Source organism: Hypomesus nipponensis, chromosome 27 (assembly GCF_054491055.1).
Source record: "Hypomesus nipponensis isolate SF chromosome 27, ASM5449105v1, whole genome shotgun sequence".
Classification (NCBI taxonomy): domain Eukaryota; kingdom Metazoa; phylum Chordata; class Actinopteri; order Osmeriformes; family Osmeridae; genus Hypomesus; species Hypomesus nipponensis.
The window spans coordinates 6,785,001-6,802,006 of record NC_140387.1 but is presented as its reverse complement, the minus strand read 5'-3'; the positions used below and the strand labels follow the sequence as shown (position 1 = coordinate 6,802,006).

Sequence of the window (17,006 nt, the reverse complement as noted above, 5' to 3'; positions counted from 1 at the left end):
TTCTATCCTGCAAAATCTGGTGTGTCCAGCAGTTCTTACCTTATTACAAGTCAGTTGATTTCCCAGTCCTATCAAAGTCATGCAAGCAAATCTGTTTGGAAAGTAAATACTATATCCTCAATGAAACGTCAGCGCTGGTATGAGCGTTTGTCGACAGCGTTTGTCGACAGAGTGCTGGAGGACTAGAGAGAGCTGAAGTTGGTCGCTTCCTTCTAGAAGTTTGTGGGAAGTCTCAGTCCTGCTTTTCAGCGGTTGTTGGTGGGCCCCTTTCTTTTGTGGTCTTGCTTGGCATGTCCCTGCTAGCTTGCTTATGGAGGGCCTTGAGTGGTCCTTTATGAATGAAACAAGGAGCTTTGAATTAGACATCTTCACCATTTCATGAATCAATACATCCGCGGCCTTCCAATCGATATTTCCTCCGACGTCAAACAGCTGACACTAAACAGCCAATCGTGGATTCATTGCTGACGTTGGATGTGTAGATTTGGGGCTTTTGTTGGTTTGTGCCGGTGCTCCGCTCCTTCCCACATGGTGTAACTAGGGAGAAGCACATAGCAACAGCCAGCGTTTTAACATGGCTTTCTGACCATGAGTCAACAATGAGATGTCTTACTACAAAGTAGTAATAGTTGAAACATTTGAGGGGTGGGGGGGAGAGATTTGACAGTGTGCAGGCCAGTGACTGTACCCCCCCTCCTCCCAATACACACACACTCACAACCCGCCCCCTGACATCACCCCCCCTCCACACACACACACACACACACACACACACACACTACACTAGAAGGCCTTCAGTTCCTGTATGGGGGAGCCCTCTGCCTGGGATATGGTTCCTAAGAAAGACAGTGGGTCGAGGCGAAGGACTGCAGGGACAGGCGAGGCATTTTCCTAGCGCCCTGCCCGTCCTCCACTCTCCTTGCAGCGGTGCCAAGCCATTCTCATTGGTTGCGGGCCCCGGCCAATAAGGTGCAAGGAGGAAATGCAGGCCCACTTGGCTGAGAGAGCCGAAAATTGAGTGTCTGTCAAGAGGAAGTCTTCCCCTCTGCCATTGGCCAGATTCCCTGCCGCTTTATAGAATCGGTTGTCAATTGAGCCAGGCTATGTATACATTTAGTTCAAGCCTAAAACATTATATATTCATGTTTAGGCACTGATTTGTATTCATTAGAATATAGCATTTTGGCGTAGGCCTACACATTATGGTAGACCTTACAAAAGACTCTGCGGTGAGGCCCTGCTAGGACCACTTAGGGACTTCCTGGTTCCTCCTGAAGGACGAGGGTTGCTGTTTTCCCATTGGCCGGATTATTTAGCGGTGTATATGTGTTGGAAGACGTTTTCATGTATGCACTGTGAATTGTGAGTAGATGTAGCTTTTGAATACTGTTCTGCTGCCTTTCTTGTCCAGGTCTCCCTTGAGAAAGAGATTCAAACCGAGGTTTTATACATTTTGTACATTTTGTCTGAATGATATCAAAGTTTTTTTTCATATAGTTCAGACTATATTTGTAGATTTTGGTACCTTGTCCCGAGTAAAGGACTGGCAAGCGATGAGCACAAAAGGGCAAAATGTACACTATAAATGTAGCCATCACCTTCTATATGAGTGTTTTTTGTAAATTTTTTAAGTGCATCTTTTGTCTTCTGTGGCGTGTCAGAGCGTTAATTGCCTGTTGTCAAGAGCACAACCGCAAAAAAGACGCCTGGAACGTGCGAAACGAGGTGGGACCCTGCGAGCGCCGCGGAACACACCGCCTGCAGGCCTCACTTCCTCTTTCACCTGCTGTTCTCTGAACGCACATCCCGCCCGGCTTCCTGTTTGAGACAGGCTCCAGCTTTCGCTGGTGGTAGACGCGTCGCACACGCCACATCACACGCGCGGCTCCCACACTCGCAGTCGCACGTACTACAGTTAGAGCGTCAGCTGGGGAGGCATTCGTTAATGAACACTCGTAGCTTTTGCCGGTCTCGGATGGTATGGTATCACATATGGTCGTGTAAACCAAGCTTCGGGACAAGTTCTATTCATCGGCTGTGAATTGTGTGTGTGTGCGTGCGTGCTTGTCCTGTGAGTTTGCGTAGTGACAGCCCGTCAAGGGTGGCATATACCAAGAATCTGTGCACTGTGCAGTGAGATCCTCTGCTTCAGAATGTCTGCTTTTACCAACCGTACGCTATCGCGCGGTTTCACCCGAGTGTTGCCGCGGTGACGAGCGACGCAGCGGTTTTGGCAGGTGATAACCGGCGTGTTCGTTGGAAAGGGGGGGTGACAGTGGCGCCGGGGGCCGTCAGGAGGGCTGACAGGGGCGGGGGGTTAACGGTGACCTCCGAGCAAAGGATTCTGGGACAGGTCGCCGTGTGACTGCTCGCTGGCGGTGATGAGAGGTGGCGGCGGTGTTGGTGGAGGGGGCGGGGGAGAGAGAGAGAGAGAGAGAGAGAGAGAGAGAGAGAGAGAGAGAGAGAGCAGGAGTGGGAGGTTGGCGTGAGGGCGGAACAGGGAACAGCCTCCGTCACCTTTCGTCTTGGTCGTCTGTGCTTCTTCCTCTCTCGGGCCCGGGCGACGCTGTGGAGGCGCCGTCAGCAAGGACCCCCCGCCGTCCACACACTCACACACACTCGCCCTCACACACACACACACACACGCATCGCGTCCACATGCAACCGCCCACTCGCACTTAGACCTTGGCGCATGCCACAAACGCACCCCGCACTCCCACACTCATCGCACACGTTCCCCCGACCCGCAGCCCGCGAGGCCCTCTCGTCGGGAGCGATGGTTTGACGTCGGAGGCCCGGAACGTCCCCTCTTTTCGCACCCGACGCTCGCTCCCCCTCCCCGGAAGCTCCCAGTCGTCGTGGAAGTTCCGATTTCCCCCCCGATCGTCCAGTCCGCCAGTTGTGACGTCCAGGGGTCCAAGCCGGCGTCAAGCCTCAATGTCGGCCAGCTGGCCTTGGACAGCTCCTCTCCTCTCTACATGCTTGTTATTATTCTGCTTCAGGAACGTGTGTGTGGTATGATGTTTCCTTCTCCAACAGCTGTTTTTCAGTTTGAAGATCCACTGTGTTCCCTCCCCCGAGAATCCCACTCGGGCATAATGTAGACACATCTGCCAGCACCAATAGGCAGATTCGTTTTTTTTATTATTATTGATCGAAGCATTCGCTGCCCCCCCCCCCCCCCCCAACAAAAAAAAACAAGAGTTGGAGTCATTTATACGGTGTCGCTCTATGTGCCTGTTTTAGTGTATCGGGTTGTGTGTGTGTGTGTGTGTGTGTGTCGGATTTTGCCTGCCTCTTGTGTGTTTACATGTAAATGGGCCTGTCTGACTCAATATGTCCGATTGTGCCTGCTGGTATGACAGGCTGACTGTTTGCGTCTGTCTGTCTGTCTGTGTGTGCGCGTGTGTTATCCAGTAAGCAAGTCTTTCGTTCCGAGTTTGACGAAGTCGTGTCATATTCGGCACAGGACCACACGCACCCCTCACACACACACACACCTCAGACTGTCCTCTGGTGGGACTGGGCCTCGCAGGGCAGATGATGGAAGGGGTGGCGGGGGGGGGGGGGGGGGGGGGTGGCGTCGGAGCGCGTGCGTCGGGTCAGGCCCCACGGAGATGAGTGAGAAGCGGCCCGCCCCCCCCCCCTCTCTCCCCCCCCCGCAGCCCGGCCCGGCGTTAACCCTTTCCTCCTCTGATGTTGCCACATCAAACAGCGGGTTGTCTTTGTGCAGTGGGGAACAGCTGTTTGTGGATGGGGAACAGAACTGAGCTGTCAGGGTGGGGGGGGGGGGGGGGGGGGGGGAGTGGGTAGACTCTGAGGCCCACGTTGTGGAGCTGTCACCCCCGCCTACTCCTCTGAAGAGGACTCGCTCCGGCACTAGAACATTCCTGATGCGCTGCCATGGCTTCTGGTGTGTGTGTGTGCGGGGGGGGGGGGGGGGGGGCTGTGTGCCTGTGTGTGTTTTGCATTGCCTCCTCTCTCGAATTGTCATTCTGTCATTTGTTTTTCCACACATTCCCAGCATGTGTGTCCCGAATAGTACACCTCTGTATGGGAAGCTCGGGTCACGGTTTTGAAGTCAGGGTCCTGACTCCATTCTTAGACTGAAGGCCGTGCTCGGCCTCTGCAGTACCCTAGCTCCTCTCGGGGGGATAATGAGAGATGTGTGCTCTACAGGCGCGTCTCACACACTGTCACATTTGATTGCGTGGCCTCAACAGCCTGGATTCCAAACTGTACACAGCTGTGGCTGGCGGGCTGGCTGGCTGAATGGTGGGTGTCTGTCTGTCTGTCTGTCTGTCTGTCTCTCTCTCTCTCTCTCTCTCTCTCTCTCTCTCTCTCTCTCTCTCTCTCACTCTCTCTCTCTCTCTCTCTCTCTCTCTCTCTCTCTCTCTCTCTCTCTCTCTCTCTCTCTCTCTCTCTCTCTCTCTCTCTCTCTCTGTCTCTCTCTCTCTGTCTCTCTCTCTCTCTCTGCCTGTCTCTCTCTCTCCCCTCTAGGAAAATCTGGGATACATATAGCAGTCTTGTGCCGGAGCCTGGCTTGCTTAATTGGTTGCAGAAGTCGACAGACACGGCGAAGTGTAATGTTCTGTCTGATTCTTTTTTAAGTGTTCTTAAATGATTGCTATTTATTTGTCAAGCCGAGCGTGCTAGCTAATTAAGGCGAAACGCGCCGAACTGCTTTCGGATGGCGCGCGGCTCCACCACCACACGCGCCAGAGGGGAGGGGGAACAGCCACTCGAGAGAGAGAGAGAGAGAGAGAGAGAGAGAGAGAGAGAGAGAGAGAGAGAGAGAAAGAGAGAGAGAGGGCACTCCCTTGCTGCTGCGTGTGTGTGTGTGTAGGTGCGCGTGCGAGTGTGGATTTGCATGTGTGTCAAGTGGGCCAAAGCCATTCCAGCCATGCCAACCATAGCCGTACCACAGAACTGGTTGGGGTCCATGGGGGAGCCTGTCTGCTTTGTGACGTCCGCTGTCCAGCCAGGTGTTTCCTGCTACGCCGGTCAGTCTACCGACAACAGCACCCGCCCCTGTCCCGTGACTCGACACATGGTCCTAGCACCCCGCCCGCTCAACCTTCCACGGCGTGCTCCGTGTGTGTGGGGGCGAGGGACGCCTGGTCCGGCGGCTGGGCCGGGCCTGGACAGTGCTCTGCGTAGAGCGGCTTGGGTTGCTTGAGGCAGGAGGAGTGTCCGCCGTGTTCCTCTGTGAGCTGAGTGGCCCTGCTCTCTGTGTGCCCGAGCTGCTGCCGCTGCTTCTGCTGCTGCTGGTTTGAGTTAGGGAGCAGAGCCCGGGGCGTCTCTCTCTCTCATGCTCTCTCTCTCAAGCTCTTTCTCTCTCATGTTCTCTCTCTCTCTTTTTCTCTCTTCTCTCTGCCTCTCTTTCCCTCGCTGCCTCCCCCCTCTCTGTCTGTCTCCCCCCCCCCCCCCCTCTCTCTCTCTCTCTTTCTCTCATGTTCTCTCTCTCTCTCATGTTCTCTCTCTCTCTCATGTTCTCTCTCTCTCTCTCTCTCATGCTCTCTCTCTCTTTTTCTCTCCCCTCTCTGCCTCTCTTTCCCTCGCTGCCTCCCCCCTCTCTGTCTGTCTCCCCTCTCCCTCTCTCCCTCCCTCTGGATAGCCGGACTGCGTGCAGCATGTGTGTTTGTGCGTGCGTGCGTGTGCTTTCTCGTCGGCAGGCTGGTGTGTGAGTCAGCTGGAGCCAGCGTACAGGTGCGCCGTGCTTCGCCAGCACTTCCTCATAATTAATGACTCCTTCCTGCATCTCCCCCCCTTCGCCCGCCACCCGCCCAACCTCGGCCCCCCCTCCTCCAACCTCCTTCTCTCTCTCTCCGCCCCCTCTCCGGCCTCAAGTCTGCCTGCCCCTGCTACCCCGACCTCCCGCCCCCCCACCCCTCGCGTGACTACAGAGAATGCTCAGATGCCATCAATTTCCCCCCAACCTCCAGAGGGGGGGGGGGGGGGTGGTGGTGGTTAGGCAAGAGAGGGAAGAGGCGTGGAGGTGGGTGGAGGCGACCACACTGTCTAAGATGTGCCGCTGGATAGCCAAAAAGCTAGCTGGATAGCCAAACAGCTAGCTGGATAGCCAAACAGCTAACTGAATAGCCAAAAAGCTAGCTGGATAGCCAAACAGCTAACTGGATAGCCAAACAGCTAACTGGATAGCCAAACAGCTAGCTTGATAGCCTATGTGGCTACATGAGTGTGAGTAGGCGTGTATTCTCACCTTGGTTAAAGTGCTTATATTCGTCTATCTGCACACACGCACGCACGCACTCAAACACTCAGCTTGGGTTGATCCTCTCGAGCAGTAGGTTTGCCCACCTACCTTTCTCCCCTATGGCTAAATCCCAGAGGGCTTCTGGGAACTTTGTTCCATTCTCTAGGGGCCCAGCCTCCAGCTGACTCTGGTCTGCCATCTCACTTCCTGTTTGGGTTTGGCATGTCATTCGCAGCCTGATGACATGACTACTGGCATCAGGAGACACGTTGCCTGTTTTCGTTAGTGCTTTTTAATGTTATTTTCTCTTTTTTTTTTCTTTCTTCCAATGGCATTTATTGCAATTTACCTTAATGTCTCCTCCTTTTGGTAATCATCATTTGGTGCCCAAGTAGCCATACCTTCTCTCTGTTAGGAATGCCAAGACTGGAGTCTTAATTCTTCACGGGGAGGCTGCTGGTGGTGTTCAGGTGCCTGGTCATTTATCTTTGTTAATATCGGCGCTGGCTGCCAGCTGGGCTCAGCTCGTCAGCTCTGGAAAATTGGGCGGCGGGAGAGGAGCGGGCATGAGAATCCCGTCGCCGGCCAAGTTGCCCGGGTGACGGCGGGCCTTGAGAAAGTACCCGTGGGAGACAATGCGCCACTTTTGTTTTAGTGGGAACTCGCCCCAACCCTGTGCACCCTCCCCACCCAAATGCTCTTCTTAAATACAACAGAGCACAGGGTTGGGGGGTGGGAGTGGTTATGACTGACTTTTTGAAGACAAGGGTCCTTTTGTTTTAAGCAGGCGAAAGGCCCTGAGATCCTCTCAGCTCTCCGTGGGTTAACGGGGAGTTGGGAGCAGCCTTGTAATTGGCCTATTTAGGCTGTTTTGCATGTGAATGGGGTTCTAGTGAAGCATTACTAAGTCTGTTGTGAGAGGCTCAGTGATTGGAATTCAGATTAGGGCAAACACTTTTTCTGTACTTTATCAACTACATTAATTGGTTCCCGCGGAAGGTAACTCGAGGTATCGATAACGTTTTTGGGGGGATTTTCCTGCGTGTCATTTTGCGACTCTCCTCCTCTCAGACACTTCCCAGCAGGACACTGCTGTTAGTAATTGTTTTTTTTTGTTGTCCCTCGTCTCTGGCATCGAAGTTGACGAACCTTCACGCACTTGTTGTTACTGAATAATTTAACTCAATTAAGAGGACAATGTTAGGCAGGCAAAGTTTAAGCAGGAGATATGGCTCCTTGAGTTTAGTCTCCTCTCACTGCAAACTCTAGGCAGTAGTCCCAACTCCCCCACAGAAGTTAGCGTCTGCGACAGTTTCTGGACCTCTTGATATGGACACTATTACACTGTTCTCGTTGAGGTAATTAGGCATTTTTACTTTTGTGATTTCAACATTGGTTTTGAATTCCAACTAAATGGTTTTCTTTTCTGCTAAGGCGAAAGTAAAATGTATTCAAAACAGACTCAATAGTCATTACAGATTTGTTATTTTGTTGTCAATTAAACCTGCATATTCTATGTCTTTCACGTGGATTCTATTACATTGTTATTTATTAATATCTGACATGTGGGAATGTGTTATTTTTCAGCGTCCTATTATACCAACACCTGTCTTTTGTGTTTTTACATGTCTAATGGGAATTCTCCTTGATTTAGGTGGATTTTCGAAATGATCACAGATGGCAAACTGACACTGTTACCTTACCTGTACAGAATTCTTGTTTTTTTTTTCAACATTTGTCTTACATGTCCACCGCACAGCCCTTAAGATTTCTGAACATCCTTTCCTCCGGAACTATCCACTGTTGCTCGGAAAGCACATGGGACGGCATTGTAGAGCAACCAGCGATACTTGAAATAGGCTGCATTGATCAAGTCCTTCTGACCGTGTGTCTGCCCTGTGTGTGTGTGTGTGTGTGTGTGTGTTTCTAGCCCAGCATGCTGGGGGGGGAGATGGGGATGGGAAGCCCTGGGGCAACATCCCCCACCAAGCCAGGCGCCCAGTACTACCAGCACTACAGCAGCAATCCACGACGGAGAACCCTGCACATGGACCCTATGGGTGAGCTCTCCCTATAGCCCTTCCCTGTCTCTCTATCCTCCTCCTGCCACCCGCCAGCCAGTCAAATACACACGGCCCTCTCATCATCGGAGCAGACCCTATGGGCGTCGTAGGTCGAGTGCTTGAGGGGAACGTGTGGATGATAGAAGTGAGTCGTTGCACTCCCTGCCGCACGGTAGACTCCTGATTCCGGAGAATTCCCTCCGTCACAATTGATATCAGTCACTTGCGATTTTTTTTTTGTTGCAAATTTAATAAAAGCCAACATGAATCGGATTAATCATATCCAACTTTATTCAAGCATCACAGAAAATGCCCTACAAATTGACACTGAGACCTTTGTTAATACCTTTTTCATTTTTAATAAATGGGGACAAATGAATGGCAGACAACCTTTAGATTCCAACCAAATACCGTCTGTTTAGACTGGTGATATTTTTTTTTCTTCTTCATTCTAAACCCAAGGCCTCTATCATGTCGCTGAAACGAAATTGTAAAAAGAAGAAGCGAGGTGAATACGTTGACAATTGTCATCAGGCCTTGTCGTGGTAACCTTGAGAGTTGGTATATTCTCTGGGCCAATTTCCAATCCCTTTCATTTCTATCAACTAGTCTCACCTTCCATTTCTTCCATAAGAGAATGAAGCCTTTCTCCTTGGTTCGAACCCTGAAAGGAAAACACATTAATGCCTCTTGTTCTCTTTTGACAGACCCACTATAAAGCTGTTCTTTCATTTTGGTTTTGTGGTTTCCATTTGCCATTTATTTGTCCGACTTGTCGCGAGAAACAGATGAATACTTTTTCTGAAAGGTCCTTATTTGTTTGTTTGATTGTCATTTTCTTTTTGATTTTCAGAGGTCCAGACAAAGAAAGTCCGGAAAGTTCCTCCAGGTTTACCTTCTTCAGTAAGTGATATGCTCTTTTTAATGTTGAACCAAGACTAATATCGTTGGAGATATTTGTGCTCAATTATTTTTTATTTGGAATCCTCTGAAGAGGATTGTTTTATCCTAACCAGGTAGGATGTGTCATCCTGGTATTATGCTATGTACAGTATGACGCGGTGAACTCCATTTTCCTCCATTACATTTTCCACTGCGCTCCACATGTTACCTCTTCGTCCACGGACTTAAGACATACTATGGGGCTGTTGTTTTAGTGACTTGAGAGGAGCAGAGACTGCTTGCTTTTGAGAAGCGACGTCTGCGAGAGGACATTGTGTGGCGAGGGTGGCTCTTGCCGGGGCTTAACTAGTTAATTGGAAGTTAATGATGCTAGAATGTATGGCTCGCCAAGGCAGTCTATGCTGCAGTCTCTAAGCTCTGTGGGAGACTGAACCAGAGTAGGCTACTGCTGTATTGTCCTTGGTTTCCCTCACTGGTGAGAATAAGAGGAGGGAGAAAACCTTCCAAAGACACAGAGGAAAACCAGTGTTTTTTTTTCTTCCCCTCGGCAATCTTTTGTGTTGTGTGTCAATGGATGTGATAAGATACTTCCTCTCCCAATTGCGATGCGTGTGGTTTTTAAATTGGGTCGTCAGGTAAATAGGTCAGAGGTTTGATTGGGAAACGAAGGCGTGAGAGACTGTGTGGGAGTGTCTGTGGCAGGTGTTCCGTGTCTTCCAGCCGACCGAAGACTTATTTGACTGTTGACATTTTTGTTCTTGTATGTAATGTTGGCCTGGATTTAGCATGAAAAGGCCTGGACTCCGAAAATGCGCTTTTAAGCTGTCACACGCTTGTTTTCTCTGGGACTCTTGTATTTGTCGAGAACATTTTCTTGAATTGTTTTTGGCATTTGTGACGTTTATTTTTCGCACCTGGCAGTTAATATCATACCGCTCACATGGTTCAAGAAATATAACAAACTTTGAGTTTTCAGCTGAATACATTTTACCTTAAGCAATCAATGCAGGTTGATAAAAGCTTGTGATAGATAATGCTCACTAAAAATGAAGTGTTTTATGTTTAAAATGTATTCTATTCATTAATGAATTTTGTAAAACCAATGTACAGTTTTGTACACATTTTGCACATTTTCTTTTTTTTTTACAATCCTCCTTTTAGTGTGTTGAATTAGGTCTATATTATACTTCCATCTGTTTTCATATTAAAAAGTCAATTTAAGACATACATTTCTCATTACAAATAACACGGGGCAGTTTTCAAATTAAATATACATTTATTTCATCGGTTGATTTGATGAAATTCTCAAATATAATACTGTTAAATTGGACTGCAAGCTGTGAAAGCCGCATATGTTGGCAGTATTGAAATAATCTGTCTTTAGAAATCTGCATGGCTCACAGCATCGATCACAGAACTTGGTAGGCCATTCAAAATTGACAAAATTAGACACATGTAAGGGACGTTCGACACCTGCCAATATTTCCATCTCTCAAACATAGTCAACACCTGCAACTAGTTCTAGCTTTCATTTATTTATTGTTCTAAATTATAATCTATGCCTTTAATAAATGTTGTTTTTCTCCCCCCCCTCTCCATTCCCCTCAAGTGTTTATTATGTTCCAAAATGTGTTTTTGAAGTTGATTTTCTTAGAGAACAATTACCTCGTCACTTGAGAGAGACCTGAGCGTGATGTGCTAATCAATTGAAAATCAGCTCACATTAGAAAGATGATGCCATGCTTTACTTTTGCCTTCTAGTTCCAAATTGACATCTGACATTTTTGAGTCTGCTTAAAAAAAAAATATGGATATACATTTTTGTATCCGTAGTGTGTAATTAGTGTCCATAGTGTCTTCTTTTCTTTTGTTTGTCAGTAATAGAATGTTATTCTGAATGACACTAGCAATTCATACATTTTCTTACTGAATTGATAACAATTGGATTTTAATCTTATTTAACAGTTGTTGCACAGACAAAAAATAAACGGAAGATATTGGTATTGAGGACCACCTCATTGCATTTCTAACATGTAGGCCTACATGTATGACGGATTAGACCATGACTGTGGGTCTACACACAATATTGATAACTTGTGGTGATTGGATTTTGTGTAGTACAAGTGAACACCTTATATTATGGATGCAGTGAATGTCAGTTATCTTCCAGGGTCCACTGGCAAATATCTAACCAATTGGATTCACATTTGCCATGGTGAGAGTTTCAGTCAGGCCCTCTGTATCATCTGCACTGACTATTTCTGTTCTTCCGAGTTCATATCTGATTTTGTTTAAAGTCGACAGCGTTAATTAAATTAAGTTAGGTCTAGCAGAAGGCACAATAGGGAGGTAATCCCTCATGAGTGCCGGGAAGCTGTTCCACGAGCTATTCTGCCCCCTACAGGCTTGTTTCGGTACTACCCCCCCCGCCCAGCTTCTTGCTTCCACTGCCACCGGCTTTTGTCTGATGAGTACGTTAGTCAGGTGCGGATGTTTGGGACATTATAGCATGTAGCACCTAGTATAGAACACATGGTTTTGTTCTTTTCTCATGGCTTATTTCTATATCTGTTCATTATCGTTTGCACTGACACATTATTATTTAATCAGCTGTTATTTGGACAGAATGTTTCAATATCGCATCCGCTTTTCCACTTATATGTGCCCACAGCTAGGCCTTAATTCATTTTTCTGTTAATGTTTGTAACATTAATTCAAGGTAATGAGTAGGCATTTTAAAAGGAAGGAGTATCATTTGACTGCTTTTGATGAAGGAGTTATTGTGCTTTGATTAGTCTAACTGGGACAGAATGTCACAAAATGACTTAAGTTCAAGTCCAGTTGTGTTTTTATGAGTGTTTCATACCCCAGCACAGGGACATTCAAACGGTTATGGTCTCATTGGTGTGCAATAAATAAAGTAAAGCATAAAGCATATTTTTTCCTGCTGGGTTGGTTATGGAATAACCATGTTTTTTTGTGTATTTTTTCTCCATTATTTTAATTAGGAAGACAAATTGCTAGTTTATGCATTTGAAGGAGGCATGGCCGCTGCAGGTTTTATGTGGCCTGGGTGGTTTACTGTCCTTTAACTGTGCTCTTGTGGTTTCAGTTACCGTGTTAGCATATGTCGCGCAATGACATTTTCAGACAATAGAGCCTTGAGTCGACACTGCCTGCAATTCCCTCACACTTGCCATAGCCCACGTCCCCAGTCATCTAGTAAACTTAATTGTTTGCTAGTCCAGCTGGGCTCCTAGAGTAACCGCGACCGTACTGAAGACAGACAAATGGTGAAAGGGGGGGGGGGGGGTCGGAGCAAAAAGCAACACGCAAAAAAAAGGAAAAAAATACTAAACAACCATCCTTAAAAACATTCTTAACCTTCTGGAAATGATTGGCGAATAAAAACACCTGCTTTTCGAAATCCTTGAGCTGAAACGGAGACCGGTACCGTGAACGAACGGGTGCAATGATGAAAAGAAACGGGTCGAGAGAGAAGAGACAGAGAGAGAGCGGTTCAGGTGGTGTTGTCAGGGTGACGGGGGGGGGAGCGACAGGGAGCGGGCCCATAGCTGGCATCGCACCAGGGAGGAGGAGGGGGGGGCTGTGGCCCTACTGTCGGGGGGGGGGGGGGGGGCACAGAGCAGGTAGACACAGCCATGCACAGAGTGACACAGGCTCAGGCCGCGCACGGACCCCCGTGGCCTAAGTCCTATGGATCGTGCTGTGAGGGCCCAAAAGCCCCTCTCCGGGCTGAGGAGACGATTAGCATTGATCCGCCCGCTCCTCCAGCCTGGGAAACACTGGGCCTGTCGGGATCTTTTGACACGTCGCTAATCACCCGCGTATATTGCAACAGATTTACCCCCCCAAATCCAAACGGAAATTAAGTTGGAAACCCATGTGTCTATTACATTTCCCTTACCCCCCCCCTCTCTCTCTCTCTCTCTCTCTCTCTCTCGCTCTCTTTCATTCTCTTTCTCTCTTTCTGTAACTCTCTGTCTCTCTCTTTCAATCTCTTTCTCTCTTTTTTTCCGTGTCTTTGTCTCTCTTACTCTATTATTCATTCTCTCTCCTTTGTTCTTTTCCCCTCTTTCTCTTTACCCCTCTCATTCACTACCTCTCCTTCCCCCCCTCTCTTTCTAACCTTTAGTGATAGATATGAAAAAGGGAAAGAATGTCAAATCCATCCACGCTCTTCATCGTCCCGCAAACTTTATCCCCCCAGTAATTCAGTCATATATCTACAAATAATAATATTATTATTGTATTAAAAAAATATACATATTTTTACTTTGTGCGTGTGTGTATGTGGGGAGGATTACCAACAAGTGGCGTGTCATTTTCAACTTGCTTTACCTGTCAATGGTCAGGGTTTCTTATTTATTTGACTTGAGGGGAAAGAGTCAGACTGGAGAAATCCCAGACTCTGGCCCTGGAGAATGGAGGATGGGATGACCTCATGATTCTGCTGAAGGCTGAGAAGAGTGAGAAACAGCTGTGCGTGCTTGACCTCTCCCACTGGAAACAGCCACGCTGGTACAGAATAATATGAGCGCCACACAAATCGCCCTCTGTGTGAAATGACGTTAGCCTTTTCTTCACCGTGTGAAAACAAAGTGGAACCCACTTCAAATTGTTTTAAGTATTTTACTGTTTAATCGTACTCATGATGAAATAGTAATCAAACATGAATTACATTTAATGATCATTACTCTTCAAAAAATCTTCCAAAAACACGAGCGAGGTCAACAGTTTGGGGATGGAAAACGCCAGTTTTCCACCATTTCGCAATTTCCCTGTTTTGTTTTTGTCGCGTACACGCGCGAGCGACGCACAATTGCCCACACCTGGTGAGAGATGAGAGGAACGGCGATGAGAGGAGAGGAATGGACCCCTGCTCACCTCCAAACCACTCTACCTCTCCACAGCCGTGCTGCTGTAGACACACCAGAGTGGACACCTGTGAGGAGGGCTGCGGTCGCCTTCTCTCCGTCCCCCTCCGACGGCTACACCTCCAGCTTGTTTGTTGCCTTGCCTTTCCACCCCCCCCCCCCCCACACACACACACACGCTCATGCTTTCACCGCGCCCTCGCCGCTCGCCCCGGCGGCCATTTTGTGGAGGGGTGCCCGGCTAATTGCATTACAAGGCACCAGTTGAGCGGCCGCTCGCTGCTGTCCTCCACAAAGGCAACGTTTGTCTCGCGCGCGCGCGACCGCCGCCTGTAAAGCAGAAACGCTCTCTCCCAGTGCAGATGCCTAAAAGCTCCCCGCATTCCAGCTCCCAGATATTTGGCGGCGGTAACGGGGGCAGAAAACGCTGCTTCCGTGATGGATTCCTCATGTCGCCAGGGAATGCCTCGCACATGACGCACCCCATACGTTAAGGAAATGACTCCTAAGTTCTTGCTAATGTGTTGAACACACTCGAATGCAATAGCCCCACTGTCGTGTCCAAGTGGTGGATGTGGAATAGAGAGAGATGAGGGGGGGGGGGGTTTGGTGTTTACTGAAGTTAAAACATGGAGAGGAACCTTGTCTCGAATGACCCTTTTCATGTGTCTGTGGCCTGCTTCGGTGGCCCGCGCTCAAACTGCTCTCCGCAGAACGCAAGCGCTGGAACTTAGCTTTCGACGGGATACTTCTCGCTGTTCTTGTGCTAGAAAACGTTCAAACATGTCGAGCCCTGTCCCAGTTGTCATTGTTGTCGCTTTTTTTCCCCTCGCTCCTCATCCTATTTTAGGGCTGCTTGCAGTGAGGATGTACTGGCAGGCGATCCAGAACGGAGGGAGCGAGCTGCAGCCCCAGGTGTCTGTGCGGCCAGCAGTCCTCAGAGTGAACGACTTCTGCAGACAGGCAGGCAGGCATGCAGGGAGGCCGACAGGCAGGCAGACAGGCAGACAGACAGGTAGGCAGATGTGCAGGCAGGCAGGCAGGCAGGCAGGCAGGCAGGCAGGCAGGCAGGCAGGCAGGCAGGCAGGCAGGCAGGCAGGCAGGCAGACAGGTAGCTCAGGAGAAGCAGCTGTTCCTGAAGAATATTTACCGACTATGGCCAACGCTGGACCGATGGAATCAGCGCCGCTTAACGTTTGGCTGGCTTTTCCCAGTCGTGCCTGCTTTTCTCTGTATTTACTAAGCCATTTTTGACTGTACCTGTCGGAGCGGGGAAAAAGTGGGATCATTTAGACGTATTCTCTACATCCCCTCACGCCAGCAGTCACCCTTCTGTTACAATTTAGCAACCAGGCAAACAGAAGGGTGGTTCCCTACCCCGAGGTTCGGAGGGGAGAAGGACGGCGGGAGGAGAGGGAAGGGGCCTCTCTCTCCTCGGCGCCACCGGTCAGAATTGGACAGGTTAAGTCGGTAAAGCGGGGCGGGCGCTCTGCCGCGCGGAGCTGGCAGGGAAAGGGCCCGTCAAAGTGTGGCGTTAGCCTGCTGCCGCTCTCTGTTCCCTCCCTCTAGGAGATAGAGGGAGAGAGAGGGAGAGAGAGAGAGAGAGAGAGAGAGAGAGAGAGAGAGAGAGGAGGAATGGGAGCTTCCAGAACCTCCAATTTGCCGGGTGTGTTGGAGCCAGCCTCCTCTCTGGCACCGTGCAAAGTTTGGACCAAGCCAGAGGAGGAACTGAGGAAGAGGGTAGGAGGGTTGAAGGAGAGGGGGAAGAACAGAATAGTGGGTGAAGAGGAGAGGGGGAGGGGGGGCAGGAGGGATTCAATAGATTTGGGAAGGAAGTTGGTGTGCCACACACATCATTTCGGAGTTGATGTGACTGCCGTGACGTTAGCCTTACCCCAGCCTGATCACCCTTCTCTGGACAAGGGTGTTGTGGAGTAAGGGCGTGCCGGGATGGCGAGTGAAAGGGGAAGTGTGTGTGTGTGTGTGGGCTGCAGATCAAAAGAATAGGGAGCCGTATGGCCCCATCTCTGTTGACCCCATAACCCCTGTGTTAACATTGAACCCCATTGAAGCCCAACCCCCCCCCCCCCCCCCCCCCCTTCCCTCCCTTAAATGACATCTCATTCCTGGAAAGAAAGGAGAGGATAGAAGGGGGGAGGGGAAGGGAGGGGGGGGGGGGAGGAGAGGAGGGAAGAGAAGGGGGGGGGGGGGAGAGAAGAGGCAGGTAGGCAGCAACGCTTCGACAGTCTCCTCTTTGTGCTAATGAGAAGGAGCGCTCACAACAAAGCTAGGATCTTAGCCATTCTGAAATGAATCTGATACAGCACCCAGATCCTCTCGCCTTTTATGCCCGGCGTCAGATTAGCCTATCCTACACAGACTCCCATTGTGGTCTCCGACCCCCACGTACGCTCTCGTCAGAGCAACATGATTCAAATCCCCCAATCTCTGCGCTTTACCCACCTCTGCATCACGTTTCCTGTGAGGAACTATATAGCACTTCTGTGCAACAGGTCGTCCAAGTAGAGCTCCTAAACTTTGTGGGAAGTTTTCGTTTCGTCTTTTTTTCCCCTTTTATTTTCAAATGTTCTGTTTGTGCGGAAATCACAGAATCACCATAAGGGCTGCTTTGCATTTTTAATTTAGTAACTAACATATGAATACATTTGCATATTAATTAGTTGCAGATTAAATCATGCATACATAATTGCCTCCTTACTGTGCTTAATGTTTGTCAGAATCTGCAGGCTGGCTTGATGAATGCCAGTGGAAGATTACAATTGGACATACCCTCGGCCACGTTTCGGCGTGGAGCGCTAGGTTTCGAACACCCCGACATTTTCCGAAATTATCGGAACAATTTTCGAAAGGAAAAGGGGTTTAAGAGCCCCTCCACCCCTCTGGGTCTCCCTCTAAATCATTCTC

At 49.3% G+C, this 17,006-nt stretch overlaps 1 protein-coding gene across 7 annotated transcripts in view; it reads left to right on the top strand.

The window, feature by feature from the left end:
* Positions 1 to 17,006, top strand: part of tcf4 (transcription factor 4) — a 122,007-nt gene that overhangs the window by 59,478 nt on the left and 45,523 nt on the right. For all 7 annotated transcript variants that reach the window (XM_084693323.1, XM_084693320.1, XM_084693321.1 and 4 more), the window contains 2 exons: positions 8,148 to 8,277; positions 9,134 to 9,183. In XM_084693323.1, coding sequence (XP_084549449.1) covers positions 8,148 to 8,277; positions 9,134 to 9,183 — 180 coding nt within the window. The remainder of the gene's footprint in view (positions 1 to 8,147; positions 8,278 to 9,133; positions 9,184 to 17,006) is intronic.